This window comes from Monocercomonoides exilis, assembly GCF_001643675.1.
Source record: "Monocercomonoides exilis strain PA203 chromosome Unknown scaffold7-2047599, whole genome shotgun sequence".
In the NCBI taxonomy this organism is placed as follows: domain Eukaryota; phylum Preaxostyla; order Oxymonadida; family Polymastigidae; genus Monocercomonoides; species Monocercomonoides exilis.
The window spans coordinates 1,332,302-1,350,133 of NW_027150552.1; the positions used below are offsets into that span (position 1 = coordinate 1,332,302).

A 17,832-nucleotide genomic window follows, 5' to 3' on the forward strand; every position below is an offset into this window, starting at 1 on the left:
AAAGAATGGTTGGACTTTGTATTACAGTTGCGCTCTCAAGTGGCAAACCAGTTTTTCACAGTTGGAACAGAATTCTTCAATAAGATTCAATCTGATGACGCTGCGGTCAAAGAAGCACTTCAGCAATACGAAGAAGACAAAGAAATAATGCTTTCTCTTTCACCTCTCATCTGCTTGATAAGAGACACTTTCTCTGTAACTGTTGCATTCAACACACCGATCATCTTTTCAACTCTGCAAGTATCGTCTCAATACGATCAGATGAGTGTGCCTATCGACAACCATCACAGCCCATCAATTGTGGAGTTCTTTTCTCTGATGATGCATTCGCTCAGATATGCTCTTCAGCTGATGGAGAAGCAGAAGATTGCGCAGACTGTTGCTGGAATCAGTGTGTCTTCATCGTTTGCGGATGGAAGTGGAATGAGCGATGAAAGTGAATGTGATGAAAGCGATGATAGCGCAAGTATATTGGCTGATGAGTGGAGCGATGAAGAGGAGTGGAAGATTGAAATAGACACAAAACTATCAGAAAAGAAAACGAGATCAAAGGAGATGTCATCTGCAAACACTGCTGAACTTCCACAGAATTCAGAGCAAGCAAATGAACAATGCATATGGAAGACTGATATCTTTGGAGTGCCTGAAGAGAATAATGAATATATATCATCTCCTCTGCAGCTCATTCATTATCGATTAAAGCCCTTCTCTTACATGATCTCGGTAGCTTCGCAGAATTTATTAAATATTCGTTCATCTTCTGCTCAAAACAACCAACGTTCACCAATCTCAGAACAGCAGCAAACAGGCAGTACAAATCAAGGCAAAACGTTGCAACCAACTGATAGCAGCAACTGTGAAAGAACAGTGTCTCCGAATATCTACACGAGACAGTCGCCGTTTTCTGGGCGAAAGCATACACCTCCGTTGTCAAGGACTGGGTCATTCTCGCCATCTGTGATATCAAACAGCTCTCAGAGTGGATCAAAGTATTTTGTGTCTCCGCATCAAATAGAAGCTATTATGGAGACTGTTGCAAGCGTCTTTCTCGATCGGATAATTCATTCTTTAGATTTTTCTCCAGATGATGAGCTGTGTAATTCTCCAGATCAGAACGGACGTGTTGTGTTTTTGTTTTTGCTATCGATGTGTCTTAATCAGAGAGCTCAGCTAATGCAGCTGGAGCAGAAGGGATTGCTGCAACAAGTCGGAATCTTTTCTGTTCCACAAACTCAGCAAGCAAATAAGCAAGTTCATTCAGATGCTGCAAATCAATCAGAAACACAAAAATTGTATGAAAGTAAAGTGAGATGGTTTGATGTGCCGTCTTGGATCGATGTTATTCGCAAGCCCAACTTGGACACAATGTATGACAGGAAACTTGGACTGATTATATCCTCACTTCATCACGATTACAAGTTATGTGTGGATGTTCTTCTGAACTGTTATGATTCTTCTTCTGTTGCAGCCAGCGATTCATCTCCACTTTCATTTGCATTGTCAAAGTCATCAACTTCTGCTATTGATGCGCCTGCAAACGTTGAATTCAGTTCAGAATTGAATTTTGGCAAAATGAGCTCATATGGGAAGAGTCGTACAAGCAACTTCCCTCCTCCTCAACTTTCTCTCGCAAAGCCGCAATTGTCGGCTCCTCCATCCAGAAAATCGCTTTCTCCTTCGCTTTCTTCAAAGCCATTGAGTCAGCGACGTTCGCTTGGATCTTTGTCTCCTCTTCCTCCAACTTCACCAAATATAACTTCACAAGCCCCACCATCCCCTGCTTCACTGGGGAATGTGTCTTTGGTTCAATCAAAGCAACCAGCACAGAAGAATTCGTTGCAGGATTTGGTCTCTATCATAAATTCAATGCCAAATACGAATGCTCCTGTTGCATTGGTTGATGCTTCGTCTTCATCAAAAGTGAATGCAAGACAGCTAATGCCTTCGCTTACTTCGTCGGCTTCTTTGTCTTCGCTGGAGAATCCTCGTATTTCAAACAGAGAAAAGAATATTCAAGGATCTTCCACAGTTCAGGATAGTGAGCAAGATGTGTTCAGTCTTATTCCTCCAACACTTAGAGATTCTCTTAAGCGGTCGCTTATGTTGTTTTCTTTCATTGAAAAATACGATAGACAGAGAATTGTTGATGATTGGGGCTCCTTTACAGACTCGATAAACGCTCGCAACCTGACACCTGACTGGCAGCTTCAATTGACACCAAGCAGTTTGCTTAGCAACACGACAAAGGCAACAAGCTGCGTGAAGCTGATCATGGACTCTTTGATGACACACACCGCTGAATGGATAAAATGGGGATCTTCTTCGTGTGTGGAGCTGCTGTCGCTTCCAGACAACTTGGATGCCAAGATCTCACCATTGACTCGACTAGTCATCCTCCACAATTTGGCTCCACAGCGCACCGCATTTACGATTATGTACTATGCCTTGTCTACCCTGGGCATGTTCCTTCCGTCGTGCATGCCTGTCGAGCAGCAAGTCATCAGGCAGGTTAAATCGTCTCCTCCAAACTTCCCCATCTGCCTCAATTCTCTTCGGGGTGTGTATCAGAGCGACATGTACCTTCGCAGCATCAAGCAGACCCTTCGAGCAACAGAGAAAAGCGAATACCCTTCACTGTTGATTCATCATCTTGGTTATATTCCTTCGTATCTTCCATGCTTGATTGTGGAGAAATTTGCTCATTTGGGTATCAGCTTTTCAGTCATATTTAACGGGCAGGTGATAATCCCTGAGCAGAGCTTGCGTTCGGTGCCTCAGCAAATTACCACTAATGCTGATGTTTCACTGGAGAATTATCTAGTTCAGCAGATATTTGACGATCGCCAGTCAAAATATTGGGGACTTGCTGTGATTCCGAAGTCCTTGGCATCATACTTTGCAGACGTTTTTGACTCAAACTACTATAAGCGCACTCACTCACTGTCATCTTTGTTTGCGTTTGCTCCTTTGAGATGTGGTCATGATTCTGGCCCACATATTTCATCGACAAATGAGGTTTCGTCATTCAATCACCTGCCCAACGATCTATCTCATCCACATTCGCGTAATGCCTCCACATCTATCAGAAATGAGATTAATCTTTCTGGTTCGATTCAGTCTCACTCATCTACTGAGCATTCAAACTCCAGTTCTTATCACTCAGATAACTATCCAGTGACGAATATGAACTTTTCTGGTATAGATGAAGCTCTGCTGTATCAAGCACATTCACAACCAGCCTCTAAAATGGCTCATTCCGCTTTTTATATTCCTCAAAACATTGATCAGGACAGCGTCAACAGATGGACAATCTTCGTGTATCAGACGAACGATTCAGTCACATCTCAGCAATTGCATGAATTGAACCCATCGTCTCAAATGGATGGGTCAACTTCTCCAATGATTAGTTACATGCTCAACTCTTCTTTGATATCTCACAGGGGAAATGACTATCTAATTGGCTCTTCCAATTCTCCAGCTGCTGCTTCAATTGGCAGTTCTTCGGTGGGCTCAACAGTACCTTATTACAGAGTGACATCTCTTGCTGATGAGCAGAACCAGCTGATTCGATCGATGAACATGAGGAGTGCTTCTCCCTCTCCACCTCCTCCATCTCCTCCCAGTCATTCTCAAACATATATTCATAACCCTTCTGTTTCTCCAAATGCCAATCCTTCATTGTCAACAGGGATGGGGAAATCATATGCAGCTGGGAGAGGAGCATCAGCAGGAGCATCAACTGCTGGATCGTTTCCTCTTCGCTCTCCTTCGCTCACCAAAATTGGTGCTGAGCAGCCGTTTGCGGATGCTCGGCCTTCACTTACAAGACAGTCATCGAGGCAGGCAGAGTATGCTTCTCAAAATGCTCCTCAAAAATCCCTGATGTGTGATGCCTTTTATCCAATCTTGCCGAACAACCCACCGTCACTTACTCATTTTCTGATTGAATGTGATTGGTTGAAGCGTTATAATCATTCAAACTCTATTTTATCCACGTTTTTGAATGTGAAAAGCAGTGACATCGAATTTAACCCGTTTTCGTTCCTGTCTCGTGTTGTCTCTTGGATTCCAGCTGAGCTTGAAATTGTGGACAGCTCGTTTGTACACTGGAGCGCATTGCTCTTCAGTCTTTGCTATTCCTTTGCAATCCTCCACCTCCGCTCCCGTTTTCTGGTGCTTTTCAACTCAACAAAAATGGGTCCATTTCCAAGACGAAACAGCAACACAAACACGACTGTTCCATGGAGCATATCTCCAAATGTCTATTCGCAGTCCACATTCATTTCATTGCTCCGATGTGTTGCTGGCTCAATTAACTTCCTCATATATTACTATCGAGAAAATCACAACCAGCAAAAGCAGCACAGTCGCTCAGACTCAGGGAGAATTCGAATCAATGAAAATAATGAGACTGAGGCATCACGATTTACACTTGATAACGTTGAGCTTATGACAAGAGAGTTATCCAAACTGCGAACAGATTTACTGTTCACGCTAACTCCGCTGATTTCATTTAACGAAAGAGAGATGCTGTTTGTCTACAGAGTGCTTTGCATTTATATCACGCCAGCCATATTTCTACCATCATTTGATTATTGCCATCCTCCGCTCCCAGACTCTTTGTCTATTTTCTTGGGGGATTCAACTAACTGTGTCTTGAACCACATAACATCTATGAAATCCACAACGTTCTTCTTCCCAAAGCATCTTCGTGGAATAAGATTCGACAGAGAAAAGATTATAAGTTATGTGTATCAATCTGGAGCCATTGAGCTTGACCCATCAATTCTTGGCCTATCGCCTTCGGTCATTGATACAGCCAGTTGTGAGCTGTCGCAAAGGATTCTGAGTGAAATGAGCCATCGTCTGAAACGAATTCAGGCGCCTCATCAGGAAAGGAAAGTGATCATCTTCCAGCAGTCGTCTGAAGAACGAGGCAGCCCCAGCTTGCCGGCTGAGTCTGTCCGCATTTCTGAATCAGAGCTGCTGGGTTTTCCATCAATTTACTCGCAACAATTTGAGAGAAAAGAGTTGATTCAAAACTCGCTTGAAAAGGCTATTCGTATCTGTGAGGCATTGCCTGAGCCAATCTCGCTGTTTAAGAGATTCCATTTCTTCGAGAAAGTGTTCACAAAAGCGGAGCATCCTGTGATAGATATGGTGATTGCAGAGGAATTGGAGTATTTCGACGAATCGATTGAAGCAATAACAACTCATTTCACTGTGTATTCTCAGATTCTGTTGAAGGATCTTCGAAACGCTTCGGGCGCTTTCAATCAAGTAATTAGCTTGCTTCAGTCGTTTTCTCCCAACAGCGTTCCGTATTATCTGCACTCTATTCTTCCGATTCCTGCCCATGTCACCATGACTGTGTCTGATTTGACGTCGTGGTTGACGCTCCGCAGAGATTTCCTTCAGGATTGGGTCACAAACGAACAAAATCAAGTGGGCATCATCCCGCTTTCTCTCTTTATCTCTCCTGTCTCATTCATTTCTTCCTTTGCCACTGAAGGGCATCTTCTGACGAGGAAGCTTGCTCGTCACATGAGCTCATTGTTTTTTGAAGACGCTTTCATCGGACTCACCCTTGAGCCTGTTGATCCACATACTTTTTCTGTTCCACGAAGACATTTTTCATTAATTGATGAAACAGGAGGTGTTTCTATTTTGGTGAGTGGCATATCAATGGCTGGCTTTGCGTGGGACTTTGTGAATAGAAAGATTATAAAATCAAACTGCGTTGGCTCTTTACCAAGCACCGCTACTCAGTTTCCCATTGTCAGATTGTCTGTTATTTATCCGCGTTATATGGAGAACCACAAAGTCGTTCGTGCATTTGGACTTTCTTCTCCATCTGCGTTACAAACATCATCAAGCACAATAAGCAGGTCTGCTTCATCCTCTGTTTCAGCTGCTTATTCACCTCTGCAGCAGCAAGTAGTTTCTTCCAATTTGACTTATTCAGTGCAAAATAATGCACGTGTTGCTTCATCTTCCTTGAATCCATCGTCATTTGTCAGTGAAGTACCTTCAACTTTTAAAGCCTCTTCGATACAGTACCCTGCTTCACAGTGCTTTATTGACGAGCCAAATATTCTTCCTATCACAACAAAGTACCCACCGTTTAATATACTCCACACGCGCTTTGTTCAGCTGCTCGCACACAATGGAGCCACTTATGCCAAATCGAAGTCAAAGATTGTGCAGCAGCGCATGCACTCAAACTTACCTGAAAAGAATCGCTCTGCAGACAAGGCAAATGCGAGCAAGATGCAGACAAGTGGAACAAGTAGTTATGTATTTACAAAGCCTTCTGCTTGCTCTGCATCGCAAAACTCGACAATATCGTCCTTTGACTGCTCACACATTAATCCCTATGCAGATGCACCGTTTGTTTCCTCTGACACTGCTCTTTCAGGAATAATTGTTCCATTTCAGTCACTTACAAAAAATGAATTATCTGATTATTCATCATCATCATCATCATCATCATCTTCTTCTTCTTCTTCTTCTACGTTGCCTGCTTCAGCATTATCATCTTCAAGAGGATATTCTCCTCTTCGTAATGTTCCGCATCGAGCACCTACGAAGAATTCTGATAAAGAATGTCCTGCTCCGTTTCTTTATCAATCATCCATTTTCTCTTCATCAGCGAAAGACACTGCAGAGGTCACAGTTGTGGTGCTGCATGATGATTTTGCTAATTGGGAAAGATTGGGCTGCTATTTATTTTTTGATTTTGATAGAAACTCGTTGGAAACAAGTTGCATTCTCAAATAGGTAGCTTAAAAATGGAAATTTGTTTCTTTACAAAAATGATTCTCTCTTTTTACAATTCTTATTTACAAGTGTTCATTTCATATTCTTCATATCTTTTGTATGTATTATTCGATTAGTGATGTTTATCATTGGTCTTTTAATATGTATGTTTTTATTTGTCTACAGAAACTTTATTGATTTTATGTAGTCTTTTTACAAGATATGTTTGGATATTTCAAGGGAATAGAAAGCCAAAATCATTAGATGGCTTTCCAAGCTTTATGTTGAATCATTTATTTATTGAGACAATTCTTAATTTTTATCTTTTTTTTTTAATTGTTTTTATGAATAAGATTTTTAAGCCTTCAGCTGCAATTTTCAGTTTCAAATGTTGTTTGTATCGTTTTATTTGTTTGATATTACTTTATCGCACGGTTTAATTTTTTGTTTGTTTATTTGTTTGTTTCATTTTTCTTTTGAAATTTTGTGTTCTTTATAATCTTTTTTTTTACAACTTTTTTCATACAATAAATTTTTTCTTGTAGTTTTTCAACTGCCTTATTTATTAAACATTCATTTCAATTGTTTAGGTTTTTATAAAATACTATTTGAGTTTATATATTTTTAAAAATTCTTATCATTTTAGAATTTTTATTTGAACATAAAATTATTCATTGATCCTTCCCAATTTTGCATGAAAATATTACAAAAACTTAAAAGCATATTTTTGACGATTATTAGAGGATTTATTTCCTTGTTTGCAAATGAAGTTTTTTCTAATTTTACAGGAGGTCTAAGATATTATTTTGAACTTCCAGTTGGAGTGAACATTCTGCTTGTTATCGTATGGTTATTATTATTTGGGACTTCTGCAATAATTTTTGAATACGGCAAAAACAGTACTGCAACACTTTTTTATCCATCAATTGTTTTCCTTTATTCATTTTTGGTTTTGGTTCTTCTTCCGTCACTTCGAAGCATCCTGCAGATATTTCACAACAGATATTCAACAGCTATTCCATCGACAGAAAATGATGGTCATATTAAAGAAGCATTTAGAAGTCAAGAAATTTTCATTGACAAAGAAAAAAAAAGTCCATCTCTCGCTTCAACTCATCAAGATTCATTTCAGGCAGATGATATGGAACCTCTTCTATCGTCGAATATTCAGGAATATCCAAAGCGATCCTTTATAAGACGTTCAGTTTCATTTTCGCATGATCAAAAGGACAAATTTGATACGGTACTTGGAGCAGTTGCAGAAGATTTTGAACTTGATTCACAGATTTCAATATCCGCACTTTCTGCCCCAACTGTAATTGAGTTCCATGATCAATTGAGAGATTCATATTCTACAGAAAAGATATCTTCTTATCATGCTGTAACCCAAGATATTTCTTCAATGGATTTTGTTGCTCACGGTCAAGTGCAGCATGATATTGGTGAAAGAAACGATGAGCAAACTTCACATAAGCTAATTGACTTGAATGATAAGACTTCTGAACCCATTGTTCCTTTGGTACGCCTGGATTCAGATACGGAAAATCATTCCAAGCGTCTTACAGATGTTCAATTACCAGATAGCAATTCTGTTTTATCAAATAATAACCAAACGGTTTCAGCAAACGAGAGCCATCACAGAGAAACTAACAAAAATTCTAGTGGGATTGTTGAACAACTTGCTCAAATGATTCAATCTCTTCCAATTGAGCAAACATTGAGTGGAACGTCATTTTTGCGATTGGGATTTTTGCTTCTTTTTTCTATTGCTGTTGTTGTGTATGCAACAACTCTTTTTGATGTTAATTTTCCTGATGCTTACATCGACAATCCAGTTAACCGTATATTTTTTTGGATATCAATTACAGCTGCTGTTTTTTCTGTTTTGCATCCAATCATGCGTCCAACGAATTTTCATAATGCAAATCTATTTCGATTATCATTCCCCTCTTTTTCGTGGTGGGTATTAAATCCAACCGAACGGAAAAAGAGGATGAACCACCAAACGTCTCATAATACAACGTTGCAGGCTTCTTCTCCAAGTGCCCCTCAAACCTTGGATTCTGGAGAGGGAGATGCAGCATCATCCTCATCATCTACAGGAACATTCATCGAAGAGCGTTCTCCTGCTCTTCCATCGCAGACTCTCACAGTTCCACTTGATGAACCTACAAATGAGCAATCACGCTTTAAATTAATTCCCTTATCGCATTCTGTGTTTTCTGTTGATAGAGCAGCAGTCTGTCTAACGTGGATGATAGTTTCTGCTGCTCTTGCAGCTGTCAGCAGATTGAATCTTTCTCAAACTATGTATAAAGGATATGGGATCGAAGTGTCTGCAAAGAGGATTGTTCTGCTATTTTCTCGGGCGCTTCATATCATGGTCTGCTATTCGTGCGTTCTGTTTTGCTTTGGTTGGGTACCCACATTTTCTGAAGTGCTGTGGTGGATGTGCGAACAACTGTCGCACATTTTATTTCATTCAGGCTGGAATAGCACTTTCATCGCAGCACTGTATGAATTTACAAAATCTGCTGTGTTTTGGATGCTTCTTTATGTGTTTGCTATCGGTTGGATGAATCTTCTTGAATGGAGATTTTCAATGGTCGAAGGAATCATGGTCAGTTTCAGCTACATGTCATCGCGCTTCCCGTCAAATGTGAATTTTTTCAGAGAGATTTTCGGAAAGGGGAGGCTGATAATAGAACCTCCAAAGCAATTGCCACCGTTTATTACACAGGAAACTATAAACGAGGCAATAACAGAAGCACTTCAGGAATATGAGGATGATGAATCTGAGCTTGATGATGATTCAGAAACTGAGGCAGAATTTGCAGAAAACAATGCAATTGAAGCAAGTTCAAAAAGAGAGCAAGGAATAAAAGAAGAACGTGAAGATAACTTCAACAATTCATCCAATTTGTTTAGTAGCAGCGATATACTTTTGAATAAACGAATGGAAAACATATTTGCTGAAGGAGAAGATCAAAAAGTTAAAAGAGATGGGGAGCCTGTTCAAAGAAAAGGAGTTAGAATGCAACAATCAACATCAAAAGAACATCTAACGAAAAAGAATTGTGCGATTATGAGCAGACACAGTAACAGGAAAGATGCTGCAATATTAAAAGAACAAAATATAATCAATGACAATTCAAAAGAAGCGAAAACAAAGGATGAAGATAATATAAGTGCAAACAGCTTTCAGCATGATGAAATGACTGTTCATTATTCCGAGGAAGTTTATATACCTGCTCCGTTTCGTTCGATTTCAGTTAAACCTTGGAGAAGTGAAGAGATCGGAGCAAAGCCACAATTATCTTCTGCCGTTGCTCAGTCGCGAATTCGATCCAGAACAATTGCAGACTTTTTTATTTTTTTCATATTGGTTGTTGTTTTCTCTCTGCTGGCAGCAATTGGGCTTATAAATTGGGTGGAAAAGCATTTTGATGCATGCAGGCACTTTCTGATTGTTGTGTCATTTCTCACCCATGGCGTAATTCCATGGATGATGCACACTCCGCTCCTTCCTTCATTTTGGTACAAACAAAAAACTACGTCATCGACTCAGTTGCCTGAAGAGTCTTCAATATCGCTTGACATTCCTTCGGCTGAAAGTAATTCTGCTTATTTATCAAATCGGCCAAACACATCTGCCACTGAAGACAACAATAATCCCTCATTTGCCAATACTAATTCAGCTTCAGACTATCCTCATGCAACGACTCCCACGCATGCATCTCGTATCTCATTCTTTTCATCAATCTCAGGACGGTCAATACTATCAACAATATCAATCGTGATTCAGATTGCTGAGCGTTGGGTGTTGTTTCCACTGTTTGTTCTTGGTGCAGTTTCCGTATCAAAAGGTCAACTTGAAGGGAACATATACTTGAACACTGTGTTTGTGACATTTGGAGCAGCGCTTGTGCTTCGTGCGTCGTTCGAGGATCCAGCGAAAATGCTTATTCCTCTGCTTGTGAATGAGCTTTTATTTCACATCGACTATATTGATGCTGCTGTATCTCCAATTGTAGATATCGCCATTTGCGTCATATTAGTGTGGAAAGGGCTTAATCTTCTGGAAAAGGGAAAGTATGTTGTTGCTCACTGGCTTGATTTGTGGAATTCTTCAAAACTTTCCCAAATGTCTTTCAAATCGTTCTTAGTGAATGTGTTACCACATATCATATCATTTGTTCTTTTGGGTTTTTCAATTGCATTTGTTGGGCTTTCAACAATTATAGATGCTCCTATCTATCCAATTCTGGGCACCTCCTTCTTCTGTATGGCAGCTCCTCGCCCTGCACTTTTCTGGCCTCGCGAAAAGTTTCAGCCGTTTAACAGGCCACTTTTTTTAACAAAAATGCCTCCTTCTTCTTCGACTTCATCATTATCAAATGAAAATGCTCCTCATTCTTCTTATATATCAGTCTCCTCTCAAAATTCAACTTCAGATCCTCTTTCACAGACTCTGATGAATGAGAATTCACTCTACATGAACATTTTTTCACATCGCCCCTTTTTTTCTTCTCGGAATTCTGTGTTTTATGAATCTTTTGCGCAGAGACTGAAAGAAACTATTTGCAGAGATGCGGAGTTAGGAAGCTTTGGTACAATTTCTTCGGGATCGTTTCTGCTTCTTGTACAGTTGAAAGAAGAAAATAGTGAGCGTAGATTATCACTCACAAGGAGGAGAATTATGCTTGCTGAAAGAAATTGCTATCAAATAGAAAAACAAAGAGTTAAAAGCAACGAAAGAATGATGAGAAGAAAAATTGAAATTGACAATGACTCAAATTGTGAAAATGAAAGCAATCAATCATCTTTTCATTGCTTGAACGAGGATGCAAACTATTTTCAAGAGATCGAATCAGCTACAAGAACAAAAATCGAAAGAGCGTCAAGTCTGCTGCGAACTGGAGATGTAACTGCGACAGATGAGGAAGGAACAGCATATCTAATCCATATTATATCTTCAGGATTTGGGTATTTGACTTTTACGATACGAGCAGTTGAAATCAATCATTATCCAGTTGCGCAAGAAGAAATAAAGGAGGCAATGCAATCTTTATATCCTTCCTATGCCGAGACTTTTTCTTCAAAGTTTGACTCAAAACAGAAAATGAGCAAATTCTCTTCTCGATCTGTTTCTGAGCTGAATATTGGTTCTCTTCCACCTCAATCTCAAAAAAATCAGTTGAATCAAAATTCATTTTTGCTAAAAATGAATTCTGTTGAAAATGAGAGATCATTAAACAGCACACAACTGGAGCAGGCAATGTTTCAAAGATTCTGTAGTCGCTTGGTCCTTCCGTTTCGTCTTCGAATTGAGCGACCAATCTGCTCAATTGTTTCTCTTCCAACTCATACAATAAATCATACTCAGCTATCTGCACTTTTGTGGTCATTTCATGATCAGCAACTGTTTGTGGGATTATGTGTGCATTCACTTATTTTTTATGCTGCAACTTCACCCCATCTACAACAGTGGCTCTCTTCAGATGTTGTTCTGAGTGAAATCTGTAGTTGGGATTGGGATGCAACGTTTGAGGCAATTCGTGAATTCTTAGTTGGTTTTTCACCCGATGTCGATTTACGTACAGTTGATGACTGGATGCGTGGGAAAGGAGAAGATAAATATGAGGAGGATGAAGAAATGTGGAGACTGACACATTTTGGAGAGACGAGAGGTGGAATTACAATTTCTTCATTCTATAATCTGTTCGTGGAGTGGATCGGTGAATGCTTGATGTTAAGACAGCAATCAGCAAAGGTGCCTGTCAGGAGAAAGCATCGACGTGATAGTATTGCTTCGATGAAAAAACGGACTTCTCTTTCTCAATATGAAACAAATTTAGAAGAACTGGAAGGGCAAAAATCTGATCAATCTTTTGAAGGCGACAGCACACAACAACGAAATGTGGGTGATTTCGAAGCATTTCCTGAGCGTTCTAGGGAAAGTCCATCTTCAAGTTCATCATCATCTCCTTCAACTTCTTCATTGTCTTCTGATTCATCATTTTCTTCTGAAACATCCCAGTCATTTTCTGAAGACGATAATTCATCTCATTCTACGACAAACTATTCATCCTTTACAAACAGAACACGACTTGGACCTTCTCTAACCGAAGTGCGACTTCTGTTCTTTCTTTCAATCGCTCTTAGAAAACTTCTTCTTCAACCTGTCAATAGTTCGCAACTTTCTCTGATGCTGTTAAAAGAAAAGGAGAGAAAAACGACAAAGCAGAAAAGCAAACAAAGTGAACATGGTAACAATCTTAAAGCTGAATCATATCCCAAAAAAAGAAGCTCAAATCGATATAAAGAAGAAAGGGGAAACGAGAAGTTAGATAATAGTTTAAGTTTTGAATCTTCAGAGAGCAGGGTTATGAGCGAAAGATCTAGCGTTAAAGGAAAAGTTAGTGAGATGACAAGTGATTTTGCTTTTGACAATGAAGAAGAGAAGGAAGTATATTTGGAAGGAGAGAATGGAAATATCTTCAGTACGCTAACTCCAAAACAGTGCAGAGATTTGCTTGTTCAAAACATTGTTGATCTCTTTAATGGGGAAACAAAAATAATTGAGAATTCAGGAGACAGAAGCGGGGGAATACTTGGAGATCGAGAAAATGGCCCTTTTACAATAGCAGATAGAATGTGGTTGGAGGACTGGATTAGAAACGACGATTCGCTGTTATCCCTTTTCACAGCAACAGTTCGAACTGCGCTTGTTGTTTTCCTGAATGTTAAGAGCGAAAAGGGGGGAGAAGCAAAGATGGTTCCTGTACATCCACTTTTGGAGTATTTAACAGAAATAAAACAAAGGTGGGTTGTGTGTTCTGAAGATGAGGAGCAATGGAGACTTAATGTGATGGTTGGTACTCAACCACTTCTTTCGATAAGAAGGGACGAAGAATGGGAGCTATCAAATAGAATTGCTTCAATTTCACAAGAACCATTTAATTCGCGTTCGGATAATTTGGAAAACGGAAAAAGCGAAAATTTCCTTCATTCTGGTGAGAACGTATATGTTGTTTCATCTTGTATGCAAAATGCCCGTTTTGCCGTTCTCTCCCTAATTCCTGAAATGGTTCGAGGAATTTGGGCACAAAGGGTCTCAGACGTAATGTTTTTTGGGGAGAATCTCGATTTTGAGCGAGATAATGAAGCTTTCCCAAAAAAAAAGAGAATTTTCTTCTCAACAAAGCCATCAACATACCCTCTTCCTGCAGTTTCCAATGCTTCTCCGTCATCTCGCATTCTAAATACAACATTATCTTTATTTTGTGATCCACCATTAGGGCACCCTGCTTATATCAGTCCTGTGCTTACAAGTTACAGCAACATTATTGCCATGCCTTGAGAAATATTTTTCATAAAAAGATAATGAAGTTAAACAACTCTATGAAAAAGCTAAAAGTTTCAAAATTTTTAAAAGCAATTTATGAAGATTCAATTGTTCCAAATGAGCATTTTAATTCTGTGAATTATTGTTTCAATTAATTCAGGTTTTATGTTTTATAATTTGAAAGTTCGAGCAGCTAATGAGAAAAATCAAAATTTGTTGAATGCAATTATGCTTTTATAAATAAGTCGGGATAAGATTGAAGAGAGAAGGCTATCAACAATTTTTTTTTTTTTTTTTACTTTTTTTTTTTTTTTTTTTTTTTTTTTTTTTTTAGATCATTAAGAGTAGTTTTTTGATAATCGTTTGAAAATGGGTGAAGAATCTTTACCAATTTTTAAAAACATATTTTTCTCTTTCAAAATTTTCAGTTTGAAAATTCGTATTGAATAGTTAAAAAAAATGAACACTAAAAAGTAATAATTCTTTTTCTTGATTATTTTGTCACGAATCATCTCAAACATTGGTTTTGAAGAACTGCATTAATACATGTCAAATTTTTTTTGAAAAGTTCCTTTAGTTTAATTTTCAAATAGAATAATAATTTCATACTTCGATGAAATTTCTATTTCCACTCACCAAATTTTGCTATTACAAAAATAAAATTTCGACAATGTACAGATATCGCATAAAATACCGGACATCGCACAAAATACCGGACAAGATCGATTTCACGATAACTACAGGAGGAATAATTCTGACAATTTTCCTCAAAATGTTTCTCATTAATACAAACTCATTTTATATGCAAAACTTTCAAAACAGCTTCATTTGTGCTCAGAAAAAAATAATTATTAAAAGCTCGGAGAAATAGGATTTTGAGTTTCTCCGAGATTTCGATATTAATTTCTCCTGAGCACAAATGAAGCTGTTTTGAAAGTTTTGCATATAAAATGAGTTTGTATTAATGAGAAACATTTTGAGGAAAATTGTCAGAATTATTCCTCCTGTAGTTATCGTGAAATCGATCTTGTCCGGTATTTTGTGCGATGTCCGGTATTTTATGCGATATCTGTAATTATTTTCATTTTTGTTAAGTTTCGTGAGTGGGAACAGAAATTTTATGGAAAAAAGAAATATTTATTTTATTTGAAAATGAAACTAAAAGAACTCTTCAAAAAAAATTTTTTTTATCAAATAATTAGAACAATAATTATATATGCGATGAAAAATCACATTCGATATTAAAAAACATAAAAAAAAGCAATAATTTCGATGTATTTCACCAAGATTAATCTGAAAATCGTCGTTTCTGAAAATTGAAAAATTATTTGTGTTATTAAAAAATTGTGAAAAACAAGAAACTGAAGCATATTGTGAAAGAAAAATCGAGAATTATTGTAATTTTCAATTATTATGGAATGAAAAGAAACTCAACTGCAAGTTTATTGTTTCGTGTTGCTTGTGGCAGAAGTTCAAAATAAACCAGTATTCTGTCGATGTTAATTTTTCCCCAATCACCTCCTTTTGTTGGTTAGGTTTTGTTTTCACAAAACAGTTGCAATGATTTGCCATTCCGCTTCACAAAATCAGTTTCTTTTTTTGTACTTTCTCACAATATCTGGGCTCAAGTAGGAGTTTAGTGAAAATCATTCACAAGTCCATATTCTCAAATGCTCAAAAAAATATTATCTGATGAAGATTCATATAAAATAGCATTCGTTGAAATATGAAAAAGTTGTTCAACGCTGTCGTGTGTTGAACCCGACCAAACCTGTTGAATTTGAAGCTTCCAAAGAGAGAAAATTGATAAATCCAATGACTGAAGCAAATGTGTTCCATTCGGAGATTAATAAAAAAGAAAAACAATTTCATTAACAAATTGAGTCATAAGGTTATCTGATAAGTGAATTCTGCAACCATCGAGTATTAACACTGCTTGTCCATTCATTTCTTTAATAATCATTCTTCAAATGTTAATATGAAAAATGAAAACTCACTTTATCCAGTTTTCAAATAATTCTGTTGAAAAACATGATGAACTTCTTATTTCAACATGACAACACACTCAGATATGGAAGCCAAATGATCGAAGGGATAAAATATTGAAATGCTTTTGAACCAAAAAAACAAGACAAAGCATTTGTTCCAACAAGAATAATTCAATGGAGCAATGCTAACTTTTTCTCACCTGTATCAAAAAGTTCATAATCAGTTTCAATATTTTTATTTGTTCCGATTAAAAGTGAAAAAAATATTTAGAAATCTTCATTAGAATGACAACATGATTCTCCGAACTGGAAAATAATTGATGAATATTTGCCAATCATATTAACAAAAAAATTTTTTAAAGCAATGATGCTTTGCTCATGAATTTTCAAACTTTTTTCGATTCTCCAGCTTGAAGAGACAGCCATCAATTCTAAATGGTGAAAATTGATAGAAGATGCATGAAAATTGTGGGATGGTGTTTTCCGACAAACTTTTGCAACAACTGATCAAAGTGATTTCTGAATGATTTGCTTTCTTTTATTTAAGAGAAAAGATGAGCTTTCCCACTTTTTTTGACCAAAGCACAAAAAATTGTTTCACTCATTGCTTTATTTCAGTTTTTCAGTTTTTGATTAACTTGAATTTTCAAATATGTGAACTTGTTTCATTGACATAATAGAACAATTTTGTGAAAAACACTTCAAATACGAAAAAAAGAACGAGTTTTGTTCACATCTTTTGATCACTAATAATTTTTCCATGATGTTTAATTTTTCCATGAAAAAATTTGCATCAACATTTTTTCCCCATTTCTCAAATTTTTCTGAATTTTCTTTTCTTGTTTCATATTATTTCCGAGTTATCAACATGTTCTTTTTCAAAAAAAAAGTTTTTTTTTTAAATTTTTTAATTTTTGAAAATGTTTCTTATTTGAATCTTGCAGATAAGACAAGGAGTGCGGTTGAGTGTTTTTTGTATCTGTATGTTTGAAGGAATTATGACTTTTCTCATTTTGCATGCCTCGAAGAAGGAACAAATTCATGAATCTTTTGTTTAAGAAGCGTGAAAAGATAAGTTGGATAAAATGAAGTGCCAGTCAATTTTTGAAAGAATCCTGTCAGAAATGTTTCAAATGAAGATGAACTGAAAGTTGATTATACGAAAGGCATTTCCAATAAAAAGAAAGAAAGAATTTGTTTTTCTGAAACAACCTGGGTGATTATTTTTGAAATCATAACTTTTTTCGGAGTGTTAATTTTTCGAAGGTTATTTGTCATTGTGATGAAATGTTGAATTCAAATGCTGAATTCATCACGATAGTTTCAAAAACAAATGTATGAACTCAAATAAAGATGATGATCTCTTGAATATGCCTGTTCACTTTTCAGTGTTCATCTTCTAATATTCATGGACATTTTTTGAATCGAAAATGATGAATGAAAAATTATGTTTTGAAAAATAATTTAGGATCTTTATAATTAAAATGATTTATGCAAGAAACATCCAGTTTATTGATTAAGTGGAGAGTGAATGTTCTCCATTTATTTCACAAAAGCATTTGAATTAATAAATAATTAACATAAAACTTTTAATTATTTTGTGTCTGAATTCAAAAATCAAGTTGCATTCCGGTTTTCATTCGAAGCTTATAAAAGGTCAAAAAAAATATATAATTAATAAATTTTGTTTTAACTTAAAACATCCAAAATTTTTCAGACATAAAACAATTTTCTCCC

At 37.1% G+C, this 17,832-nt stretch overlaps 2 protein-coding genes across 2 annotated transcripts in view; both read left to right on the plus strand.

The window, feature by feature from the left end:
- MONOS_44 (dynein haevy chain, unidentified) overlaps positions 1-7,377 on the plus strand; it is a gene marked incomplete at its 5' end in the record, with an annotated part of 36,625 nt that extends 29,248 nt beyond the window's left edge. Inside the window, one exon of the mRNA XM_067874468.1 lies at positions 28-7,377. Within this exon, the coding sequence (XP_067733488.1) occupies positions 28-6,780 (6,753 nt within the window). The 3' untranslated portion in view covers positions 6,781-7,377. The remainder of the gene's footprint in view (positions 1-27) is intronic.
- A 523-nt stretch (positions 7,378-7,900) lies between these two features.
- MONOS_45 (uncharacterized protein) lies at positions 7,901-14,122 on the plus strand (the record flags this gene model as incomplete). The annotated part of the gene is made up of 1 exon (XM_067874576.1): positions 7,901-14,122. One exon carries the CDS (start codon positions 7,901-7,903, stop codon positions 14,120-14,122), a length of 6,222 nt encoding a protein of 2,073 aa, XP_067733489.1.
- Between the last annotated feature and the right edge of the window lie 3,710 nt (positions 14,123-17,832).